General features: G+C 33.9%; 1 protein-coding gene across 1 annotated transcript; it reads right to left on the bottom strand.

Moving 5' to 3' along the window:
• Nucleotides 1–1,114: 1,114 nt before the first annotated feature.
• On the bottom strand, nt 1,115–4,409 carry LOC149487476 (uncharacterized). The gene is made up of 2 exons (XM_089696122.1): nt 4,306–4,409; nt 1,115–3,033 (listed from the first exon to the last, which is right to left on the bottom strand). Exons 1-2 carry the CDS (start codon nt 4,361–4,363, stop codon nt 1,244–1,246), a joined length of 1,848 nt encoding a protein of 615 aa, XP_089552248.1. The 5' UTR covers nt 4,364–4,409; the 3' UTR covers nt 1,115–1,243.
• Between the last annotated feature and the right edge of the window lie 8,539 nt (nt 4,410–12,948).

The raw sequence follows: 12,948 nt of genomic DNA, 5'->3' as shown, positions 1-12,948 counted from the left end.
GTCTCGCCCCGCACCTACGCGCGGGGATGCATGTTTCTCCGCGTGTATGCGCGTGATCCGCATGTACGCGCGTGGTTGCATTTTCAGTGTGTTGGACTGTGCGTGTTTTCTATACAAACGGAGATACTTACAAGTAACGTTAAACACGCAGTCACGCAACATGCAGCGTGATGCGGGGCAGTGTGAGGATCGCCTTAGTTACTTATTTTGGACATACCTATTACCTACACCTGTGTTCAAAATTGATTTATTTTGTTCCATTTTGTTTTAATTTGGTTACGCTTATCTCTACGGTGTTAAGATTGTTTTAGTCCTTTATTTGATTGGTTTTGTTATTGTGAAAAGTATAAATAAAGTTAAAAACGGGCTTGTTCTGGACGCTCGGTAGTCGGTGTGTGAGTCCGACCCGCACTTGACGGATTAAAATTATAATCACAAATAGTGGATTTATAATTTTGAATTAATAATAATTTACTATTTTAACATTTTCAATGAAGGCTCACGACTTGCATTGATTATAATCTCATACTTTAATACTCACATACTAGTGTCTAGTACCTACGCAGAAACTTAAGAAATTCAATTGTTTACAAGTTGAACGTCTAATTTTATTTTAATTATCGTTATTGTTGATTGAAGATTGCAAACGAATTTATTATCAGGTTCATCATCTTGTAACTTTGTTGTTTATAAATATGTTTTCATCAGATTCATTTTAAATATCTAAACAAAATATTTCATCATGCTTTATATTTTTCTGATTATATTCTAAGACAATATCTTCATTTAATTAATTAATGTTAATGTTCATTTACTTTTTTGTAAAATATCAAGCTTTGTTATTATTAAAATGCATGCTAGTTCACACGGCAAACTTTGTTATGTAATATTTTTAAGATCTAATGTACGTGTTCAAGAAATAAATAAATGATTTTGGACTAGATCCTTCATAAAAGTATCCATGATAAATTATCATTAGCATTAAGGAAATATTTAAGTTATAGTTAACTAGGTAGTATTTTGCATAATATGAATCTTGATAAAGTTGCAAGCTATTTTTGAAGAGTTGAAAAAGTAACTATCGTTTCAGGGCAGGTTTAAAAAAACAACATAATAAAAAAATCTGAAATATATTAACTAATTCTTAACTAAAAGTAGTACAATAATAATCACAGTTTTTAAGTTCCTTAACAATTAAAACGCTTCGTTACATTGTTAAATATTTCTTAAACAATCATGAGTTTTATTTGCCATAACTGCCCGCATGGGCGCTGGCTGATGCTGATGCACTCGCATATGCAGTGCTGTGGGCACCACCTGAACCGCATGAGCTACAGGCTCCACAACCACCGGAGCCGCAGCTCTTGCCACCAGCACCACCTTGACTTCCAGAACCGCCATAACCACCACTGCCAGAACCGCCTAATCCACCTCCTGCTCCACCTCCTGCTCCACCTCCAAGACCACCTCCGAGTCCACCTCCTGCTCCACCTCCAAGACCACCTCCAAGACCACCTCCATAACCGCCAGATCCTCCAGCACCACCTCCATAACCGCCAGATCCTCCAGCACCACCTCCATAACCGCCAGATCCTCCGCTGCCTTTAGATCCATATCCACCAGCTCCACCGGCTCCACCGCCCAATCCACTTCCAGAGCCACCTCCTAATCCTCCTCCAGAACCGCCTCCGAAACCATTTGATCCTCCAGCACCACCTCCATAGCCACCTGATCCTCCAGATCCATAACCACCGGCGCCTCCATTGCCACCGCCTAAACCTGCTCCTCCGCCGTGTCCATCGGAGCCAGAACTTCCATAGCTTCCTGAACCACCAGCTCCAGATCCACCGAAACCGCCGCCGTTGCCACCTCCTAGGCCTGAGCCATGGCCGCCTCCAGAGCCGCCTCCGATTCCAGAACCACCTGCTCCTCCTGCTCCACCTCCAAATCCACCGGAGACTCCGAAACCACCGCCATTTCCTCCTCCCAAACCAGAACCACCGCTAAATCCTCCGCTTGATCCACCATAGCTGGCGCCTTTACCACCTCCCAATCCTGAACCTCCTCCGAGGCCACCGCCGGCTCCTCCACCGAATCCACCGCCGGATCCACCACCAAGGCCGCCGCCATGACCACCGGATCCTCCAAATCCTTTAGATCCATATCCTCCAGAACCGCTACTTCCACTGATACTTCCACCCAAACTTGTTGATATACCCAAACCAAGGCCGCCGCCGTTTCCAGCTCCGCCTCCTAATCCTCCACCAGAACCACCTCCGTGGCCTCCGCCTAATCCACTTCCTGATCCGCCTCCAACTCCACTAGAACCAGAGCCGCCATAACCTCCTGAGCCTCCAAATCCTTTTCCACCGCCGAGTCCACCACCGGCACCTCCACCGGCTCCACCTCCAAAGCCACCGCCATTTCCATTTCCACCGCTCACACTGCCACCATATCCTCCAGAACCGCCTGAACCTCCCAATCCGCCTCCAGCACCAGCGCCTACGCCACCTCCGCTTCCACCTCCGAAACCTTTGCCGCCGCCATATCCTGAACCACCACTGCTGTAGCCACCGCCGCCACCGTAACCGCCATTCTCAAGTGTTCCAGTGAAAGCGAAGCCTCCAGATTTGCCATCAGGTGACGATGTTTGAATGAATTTCTCGGTTCCTTTTCCTCCTAAACCTGAACCGCCGCCCAATCCAGAACCGCCGCCCAATCCAGATCCACCTCCAAATCCAGCGCCACCGCCTAATCCGCCGCCACCTCCCAACCCACCGCCTCCCCCAGCACCAAATCCAAGTCCAGCCTTCGCAAGACCATGGGCTTTATCGAGAATGCTATGCACTCCTTGGTGTATAGCACCAAGTCCTCCGGCTAGTCCTGCACCGCCATCGAAACCACCGCCTGAACCTCCTCCGAAGCCTCCTCCTCCCCCACCGCCGCCTCCTCCTCCTCCTCCAAAGCCAAGCCCTCCGCCGAAACCGAAACCACCCCCGCCACCGCCACCGCCGCTGTATCTACGTACTCTCTCTGAAAAAATAATAACAGAATAAATAACTGGGTAGTGGGTACATATATAGTAAATACAATACATTAAAATTTTATGAAAGAAAATGACATAATAATACGATAACCAATCTCTGCCAGAACTCTCCAATTAATTTATAAACGTTTTATTATTCAATTCTATCGGTAAAAAAAAACATCATCATATAGGTATTATTAAATCCGAATTCCGAACATCTATCTATACATCAATTGCTAAAAAAAATACAAACGTTATTAAACAATATTACAGTAGGTAATTTGTTGTAATCGAATCAATAATTATATAAAAATAATTATTAATTATTATAAAAATAATGACGCACTTCATACTGTATGAAAATTATGTTTTTATGATAGTTTTTTTTTTTATAGTAACCATTTGTTTTGATTAAAGCGTAATTAAAGATCAGTATTTTTCCTTGACTTATGAATAAAAAAAATTGATTTTAGTTAACTTGAAACTTGAAATAATGGAAATTTTTGTTATTGTTACATCACAATTAACATAAACATTTTGATTTTAACACGATTGCTAATCTATTGTTTCGGAGGTTTGAAAAGCCGTTCTCACAAAAATTTTAACATCTAATCGTTTCATTTTACAGTCAGCGAATCGTACTTAGTTCAAATAATATACTTGTTATATGATATACTTTATTATTCTACCTATCCTCCCTATAGATTTATAATTGAAAACATTATTAGATAGATACTTATTAAAATTTAAAATATACATTTCCATTTCATTTATTTGTAAATCTATGAACTAATATTTAGTTATGTATCGATAGATTTTATTACAAAGGTTACGGATCTAGATCCGGAAGTCGAGATAACATTTTACGAGACCTTCAAGCATTAGAAATTAATACATATTATATGCTTACAATATGCTGTTTGATAAAATATATATATAATAGACTTAGGAAAATTGTTTCTTCAGATGAAATAAATTAATTGAAATCTTTTGAGTGAAACTAATACAATAACTCTATTAATTAATTAAGGTTAATGTGTATTTTAGAAATATCAAATAACTTTCATAAATATATTAATTTCGTTTAAATGTTATTTGATAAAAATATTAAGTTTGTTATTTACTTAAAACCAATTAAAAACATTTACACCCTCATATTAAATATTACAAAGAACAAAAACACTAAACCATTAAAAATTTGATCACATGTAAACACGCTCAATCTGGAAAAATTAAATAAAAGTTTGTATATTAATAAATAGAAAGTATGTAGTTACCTGTAGCATCTCCGAGAGCCAGGGCAATCCCAAAAACTAAATACAACGACCGCTTCATGGCTGCGAACACACACTAACAATGATTTCATCTTTATAATCCTTTTATACATCTCTTATTATAATCGAGACAGACATAAACAAGTTCACTAGAATACTAAGTACGGGGAAAACTAATGGTTTTTTTGATACACGTCGTGCGTACTCGTGTCCGCTGATTTTCAGAACTTAAACCAATTAAATAATAATTATCGATTGATAAACGAATGTCATGCAAACAATAATGTTATGTAAACTTCTTTGAAATTATAATGACAAGATATTTTCATGATAATTCCAAATCTGAATTTCCCGCGCAAATCGTATTTGTCACTACCAAATAAGCACTATTTTTATTTATTTGGGATGTGAAATAAATGGTTTAAAAAACAATTAGGGGAAACAAAGCATACATAGGCGTAGATTGTATAAACAAAACTAGGATAAAAATATATGAATTAAAAAAAAACTACAGACTAAGAGAAGACTCGTGTTACTAGAAACTTAGATAAAAAAGAAGTCTATGATAAAATTTCCGACCATAATTCAAAAGCCCACAAAAGACAGTTGACAATCGATGATTTAATAAGTAACAATTACGCTCATTAAAAAAATGATAATTGTTAATTTCCCGCCAAGAAAACGAGGTGTTGCAAGTACATAATGATATCATCAGTATTTATTTATTCACGTTTCTATACATACTTACATAGATATCTAAAGAATTATATAATCTAGATGTAAACATGAAATGTTGTAATTCGGAAAATCGATATGGATAAATAGAAATTCTAATAATTAACAGTGCGATTATGATAACCATTATAACCTTTTAATTATGTTTACTATATAATTATCGTATATGGTTTTTCAATTAACTTTTGATCTAAGCAGGATAAGTAAATTGAAATTTGAAAAAAGTCCTTGTCTTATAATAATCTAACTATAGGATATAGTATACTTTGTATACTTTAAATATTTATTGTTTACTTAATTAGTTGTGATTTTCCATAAAAAAATATCAAAGCGTATTTAAAATTTAGAAATTAATAGGAAACGATTCCATTTTGTTTATTTGATAGCATAATTCGAGTTCCTATATTTACTGATGTATTGACAGTTTCAAAATATAACAACACTAGCTGCGCTCCGCGGTTTTATCCGCGTGGCTCCGCTCCTGTTTATTATGTAGCCTTCCTCGATAAATGGGCTATCTGACACCGAAATATTTTTTTCAAATCGGACGTTCCTGAGATTATCGCGTTCAAACAAACAAACAAACTCTTCAGCTTTATAATATTAGTATAGGTAGATAATGCAGGAAATTCATTTCATTTCTGCATTGCTGTCTTCAATTTTACCTATATGTGTTTATGTAATACTAGCAATGCCCTGCGGTTTCACCCGCATAGATGCGATATCGTTACAGTGAAAAGTCTACTATAGGTCGGACTATAGGTTTAATTTTTAATCACATGAAAATCACCTTTACCCCGTCCCGCACTACGGCCTTTGTTTTTTTTTTTTTTGTTTTAGTGGGGAAATCTTTCATAGATACCCACGGCCTCCGGGGGAGGGGCCGTGGGTTATGTCGGATTCCTACCGACCAAAACCCCACTGTGTTCCGTCAAGACGCATATTGGTAGAATTCCTCCGTGACCCCCGCACTACGGCCTGCTCGAACAGTATACCTACTATTTTCTGTAGATTGACACTTTTAAAAATTCGTTATATCTTTGGAATGGAATATCCAATTCTTTTCATTTAAAAAGTATTTTTATGGTATTGAAACAGTCTATAATAAAACATCATTTAATGGGATAAGGATTAATATATGTGTATGGATAACATGGTTTGAATACTGTCGGCACTTCTATTTACTTTGAAAACGTAAAAAAGTTGTTGTAGTAACATAACTACTGAAGATGGACATATGGTATCGCGGACTTTCTTGTAGATATTGATCCATTCTATAATACCGTAGAACATTTTTTTGTTCTATCTTCAATAGATTCCGCAGCGCACGCGATGACAGAAGTTTTATTGAGGATTTTTGTACACCTTGGGTTACATTATTGCATTTTTGGTAAGGATCTCAAATTTTTTTGAAAATGCAATATAGCCTATGTTGCTCAGTAAAGATGCAGCTTTCTAATGGTGAAAGAATTTTTGAAATCGGTCCAGTAGTTTTTGCGTGAAAACCATACATACATACATACATACATACATACTTACAAACTTTTCCTCTTTATAATATTAGTATAGAAAAATTGCATTAATAAATTAACGTTTTTTATTCTAACCTTTTTTGCAAATAATAATAATTTAACTCACATTTATACATAAAAATATCATACCATATTATTATACCTACTGTTATTTATATTCTAAAATAAGGACGTGCATTCTTATAATTTTCTTTATTTCTAGTAATTAGCTTAATAAATTGCATACGTCGAATACAAGTTCTTCAATAAAAAGTTTCAAGTTTTATTCCTACAACAATTACATTTGTATAATTGCACTATGCTGTAAAAAACATAAACAGAACACTGACACTTTCGGTCCGCCATGTGAATTTAAAGTATTATGAAATTAGTCATGGGAAAATTGAACATTCAATCATGCGTCATATTAATTTCATGTTAGTATCGAATCGTGATATTTTGACAAAAGTTTGAGCTTTTTGCTCGTGGCGAGGTACCAGGAGATAAGATCGGCGAGGAGGTATTTCCAACGCTGGGGTCACACCTTGACATTGTATTGTTAGCTAGACATCACAATGCATGATAGTCAAGGCCCATTGTAAACTTTTCGGTATGATCCGTAGTGGTTCCTATTGGTAAAACCTATGTAGTTTAGTTGAGATAATCTCACATGTGTGATAAGTATAACCATGGACTAATAGAATAAAGGTATAACTAAGTGTTAATTGATTAACTATTTGAGCCCGCGACTTCATCCATTTATTATAATACTAGGTTTCCGACCGCGGCTTCGCCCGCGCAGTCAAAGGAAACCCGCATAGTTCCCGTTCCCTTGGGAATTCCGGGATTGCGTCATTTTCCCGGGATAAAAAGTAGCCTATGTCCTTTCTCGGGTATCAAAATGTCTCCATACCAAATTTCATGAAAATTGGTTCAGTAGTTTAGGCGTGATTGAGTAACAGACAGACAGACAGAGTTACTTTCGCATTTATAATATTAGTATGGATGTTATCCCATTTCTATTAATAAAAAAACTTTCCACTTTTGTGAGGAAGAGCATACCTATAGAAGTAGTTTTGCATACTTAGATTATTATTTATCACCTATATTCTAATTTATAAGGTTTTTCTTCGAATAACAACTCAATAAATTGTCTAGATTATTTTTTATATTAAAAGTATTTATTTATTAATGATAGTAATTAAGCTTTTGTCGAATAAGTTTGAATCCGGCTTAATATGAAAAATATTTTATTAGTCTCGTTACATACAAATGCTGGGATTATAATGAAATATTACAGTGCAAGAACTTGAAGGTGAATCGAGTATAATCAGTGTGAATAAAGTTTTATTTTTGGCTTCTCGTGGCTTGTGATAGTATCTCTGACTTTTTATAAGTTAGTGCTAGTTTTTTCGTCTCGACTGTTATGAAGTTTGGTTGGGATTGTTGGAAACGAAAAGTATTAAGTCATTAAATGAAGAACAGTTGGATAGTTAATTTTACGAAGTCAATAAACATTTTTATTAAATCGTGTATAATATACCAGTTAATCCCGTTTCGTTCTATTTTCTGCTACCTACCACTGTGAAAATCCATATACATATTATATTATTGTTTACAATTTGAACATAATATTGTGAATTATGACCTACTACATAAAATAACTGATTTATTATTCTCAAGAAAATTTTGCAAAATAACACAAAATATTGATTTTTATTGCCATGATGTTGTTTATTTAAAAAGTAGTGGTTATTTTTGAACTTTTTGGTTATAGCACGTTATAGGTATGTATTTGGATAATGTATGTCAGAGTAGACCAGCAAGACAGAAGCTAAAGCTAATTATTTTGAAAAAAATTCTAAAAAGCATTGCAACATAATTTTTAATAATCAATATCTCCTCAGTATAAAGGTTTTTTCTTTGAAATAGGTAATTATGAATTTGGTAAATCCAAAGAATTTATATCTACACGTGATTAAATGGAAAATCCTCGTTGGGTATAATGAGATTTAATTATAAAAAATAATCTGATTTTATTAACGTATCTCTTTTAATGAGATATATGCACTCTTATGACGTAGATATATATGCATTTTTACGTTGAGCGTTTTTTCCTAGATTATCTTTTCAGCTTTCTGTGCTAATAACCTACCTAACTTTTGTTATCTAGGGGAAATTTTCAGAGTAATGTGAATTAAACAAAAGATCTCTTTAAATATAACAATCATAATATAATGAATTGACCTTCATTTGTATTCATTAAAATTTATACATTATAGGCTTACCGCTTATGTTGGGCTTATGTCATTCCACATTACTGCTAAAACAAAATTACAGGCGCAATAGTAATTATTTCAATATATAGGCACAGACTAATAATAATATACTACGTATATAATATATAGGTTTTATTTACATTTTACTATGACTTCTTTCTATCTATCTATTGTGATCTATCGGATAATCTGCCGGATATTTTAGACACAGCTGATAAGAGCCAAGAAAAACAATATATTTTATTAGATATACAATACTTATAACGTAGGAGTTAAACTTGACAACATAGTGTGTACAAAAACTACGGGTAAATTACGGTAGGCGCTAACCGTTACAATATGTAATTTGTCTAACAAAAAGTTAATTGTACAAGCAATTATAGCAGAATGTTGCCCAGGTGTTTTTTCCTCTTTACATATTATATAATATATTATACGTATATTAATATTTGATATGAGGCCTTGGATCTTAAATAGCATTGAAATTATTAACTACCGTTTTATAGCTAAGCGGACAAATTGGAATGGATGAAAAATATCTCTATAATTTGTTATTAAGACAAAGCTAACAAAATTGTAGAAGTAATGGCTGTGCTCTGCGTGAATGGGTTTGCACATGCATTGCTCCGGTCTTATTGGTCTTAGTGTGATGATACTCGTATATAACCGATAGACTTCCTCGATATTTGGGCTATCCAACATTGAAATAATTTTCTATTTTCTAGTCGGAGCCGTAGTTTTACTAATAACAAAAACGAACTATCAATTTATTCGATCCCTATTTCAAATGAACGGTTACGTCTATTTTAAAAGGACGGAAAATGCCTCGGCATCTTCAGTTGCAACAAAAATGTTCTCCCATTACTCAGATAATGTCAATTATAGATTTATTTATGAGCGCCATTCTATGTAGATAAACGCGTATCGAGTCACGACAAATGCATCAATATCACATCCTGGATGAACTGTTACATCATTTATCTTAATAAAAGATGGTACTAATATAAAATAGATTTTATTTATAGGCTTTGTATCATAATGTCAGAGTTGATGGTTCTTAAATCAAGGTATTATTAAATTATGACATTATTTATAAACGAGCGTTAGTTGATGATGACTTGCCAGTTCTAATCATTCCCTTTTATGGCGTAATTGAATAAGTATTTGTTAAAAATAATCTAAAGGTTGGATAAAAATGTATAAAAAGCAATAATAGATAATGTTTAGTTATGTGCGGTTTATAGGGTTTTATGCGGAATGTTATAATTAAAACAATTAACCATCGAAATCCACATATTATTGTGATAATATGTGCATTGTGATGTAACCGCAGTTATTATGGGAATATTTTTTTTAATTACTTTTAAAAAATGTTAACCTATTGAAGATGAGATAGATTGAAAGATGATATCATTGAAATATTTTTGGTCTTTTAAAGTGAAACTTTTATTACATCGTCTCAAACTTTTTGGTCTGTGTAGCGCATGTCGCGTGTATCGCGGCTGCCGAGTAGTACCTACTCGGCAGCCGACCGTCACGCGACATGCGCTACACAAAGCAGTGTTCGGAACCGTTCGAACAGTTTCACTTTTACCGTGGTTTCATAAAACCACACAACATTTTTTTTATATTTGCATAATTACATATGGGAACTATATTTTCTATCACCAAAATTTATATTTGTCATCAAGTTGTATCACCTAATAAATAGATCTATCACCACGAAATATTTTCGTTCTCAGATAAACAAAAATTGTTCCCAGGTATGAATTATCAAATTAATGTTAATATATGGGTAAAATAAGAGATCGATAACCAATAAATTTATATTGCATTACATGAATATAAACTTCGTTCTTATAATAACAGTTTTGTTACTTAAATAATAGCTCTGTGCTCAGAATGGTAGATCTGTCACCAAATAAATCGATTATCGATCCCTGACTGCGACTCCTTTTTTTAGGGTTCCGTAGCCAAAATGGCAAAAACGGAACCCTTATAGTTTCGTCATGTCCGTCTGTCCGTCTGTCCGTCTGTCCGTCTGTCACAGCCGATTTACTCGGAAACTATAAGTACTACAGTGATGAAATTTGATGGGAATATGTGTTGTATGAACCGCTACAAAAATATGACACTAAATAGTAAAAAAAAGAATTGGGGGTGGGGCCCCCCATACATGTAACTGAGGGATGAAATTTTTTTTTTCGATGTACATACCCGTGTGGGGTATCAATGGAAAGGTCTTTTAAAATGATATAAAGTTTTCTAAAAAACATTTTTCTTAAAGTGAACGGTTTTTGAGATATCAGCTCTCAAAGTCGTAAAAAGTATGTCCCCCCCCCTCTATTTTTATAACTACGGGGTATAAAATTCTAAAAAAAATAGAGGTGATGCATGCTAATTAACTCTTTCAACGATTTTTGGTTTGATCAAAGTATCTCTTATAGTTTTTGAGATAGGTTGATTTAACTGTAATTTATTATATTTGCTGCTACGGAACCCTTTGTGCGCGAGCCCGACTCGCACTTGGCCGGTTTTATTTTTATTTGATATTTTGTCACCAATACAGCTGTAGTAACATTTTATTTCGTTCAGATATTAAATTAATAGTATTCGTTACCAATTTAATACATCAATTTATAATTTTAATGAAAAAATGATCAAAGGAGCGGAGACAAATTGGCGCGCTTTAAAAATTGACCAATGATGACTAAATGATTATTCAGTGGTTATCATTTTTAAGAATAAATACTGATTATTTTAACTTTAATTAAGTGTTTTATCTACTATTCTGCTAGCCATAAGCCAGCTATTTTAAACCAGCGCTGATTGTTCAGTGGTAATTATTTTAAACAATAAATATTGATTATTTTGACTTTAATAGTTTTATTTACTACTCTGCTAAAATTTTTATTTAAATGTAATTTATACTACCAGTGGAAATTTAGAACCTTAGGAGTCTAGTTAAGTAGCAGAATCTTTTGGTTGAAACCATGATGACAACCCTAATTTTTTATTTGAACTTAATGCAATTTTCTAGTAACATAATATGATTTATTGGTGATCTCTTTAAATTAGTTTGCTTAAATACTTATTAGGACTCACCTATTATAATACATACAAAAACATTTATTTGGTACTAGACCTTATATCTCAGGATTTTAGGTGATTTATTGTGGAACTGATTTTGCATTGTTTGGTGACTACATTTTGGTGACGGATCTACTATTTTGAGAACAAACCCTATTATTTAAGAAACACAAAACTAATTAAATTGGTGATAGCTTAAATGATACCCATTACATATTAGCATTGCATTGCATTAGTATTAAGTACTAAGTAGCACTGAGTGGGTTTATTTTTTATTTACTTAAGATAATATTATATTTTTATAATTATTACATTACTTGCATAATATTCTAGAATGTATTTCTTAGAATTTTGTTTTTTTAATCATTTTACGTAACTAACTACATCCATGAAAAATATCTATTTACAAAATATGTTTTTGATTTAATTAAATTAATATAATTATTATCAGTATTTTTTACTATAGCACTTATAGCGAATCTTTATAATATAAAAATGAATCCCAAAATGTGTTGGTAAGCGCATAACTTGAGAACGGCTGAACCGATTTCGTTAATTCTTTTTTTATTATATTCCTTGAAGTACGAGGATGGTTCTTACGTACCTAGAGAAAACGTAAATATGTACCACGGGCGAAGCCGGGGCGGACTGCTAGTTGTAAGTATATAAATATTATTTATATTGTAAAAGTATATATTTTTTATTAGATTTTGTGAATTTAATATTGTTTTGCTGCCTCACATTGTTTAACAAGTTTAATATTTATATTTTAGGTAGCAAGTCGTTGTAATTTAAAGTATGCCCACACGTTTTTTAATGTTTACAAACATTATTTTGTAGTTTCGAACTAAGAAGTCACGACGATAATAAAATCTAAGAGTTCAAAGTAAACAGGTTCGCATTGCAGGTAAAAAATGAACATATTGCATCCATTTTTTACTTGCATAGATATTAGATTGAACTCATAAAATATAAGTCAACGTGTACCTCAAAGACCTTGAGCACAACGTAGAGAAATAAAAAACATGTGG

The sequence above is a fragment of the Colias philodice genome, chromosome 6 (genome assembly GCF_061535455.1).
Source record: "Colias philodice isolate Cphi_HAF_F1 chromosome 6, ilColPhil1 Martin Lab GWU primary, whole genome shotgun sequence".
Taxonomy (NCBI): Eukaryota; Metazoa; Arthropoda; class Insecta; order Lepidoptera; family Pieridae; genus Colias; species Colias philodice.
The sequence above is the reverse complement of the archived record's forward strand: the minus strand, read 5'-3'. Positions and strand labels throughout refer to the sequence as shown.

Excerpts from the sequence above, each read along its gene's own strand:
- LOC149487476 (XM_089696122.1), bottom strand. The coding sequence starts at position 4,363 with ATGAAGCGGTCGTTGTATTTAGTTTTTGGGATTGCCCTGGCTCTCGGA. Across the intron at positions 3,034-4,305 it reads GGCTCTCGGAGATGCTACAG|AGAGAGTACGTAGATACAGC; the intron begins GTAACTACATAC and ends TTATTTTTTCAG.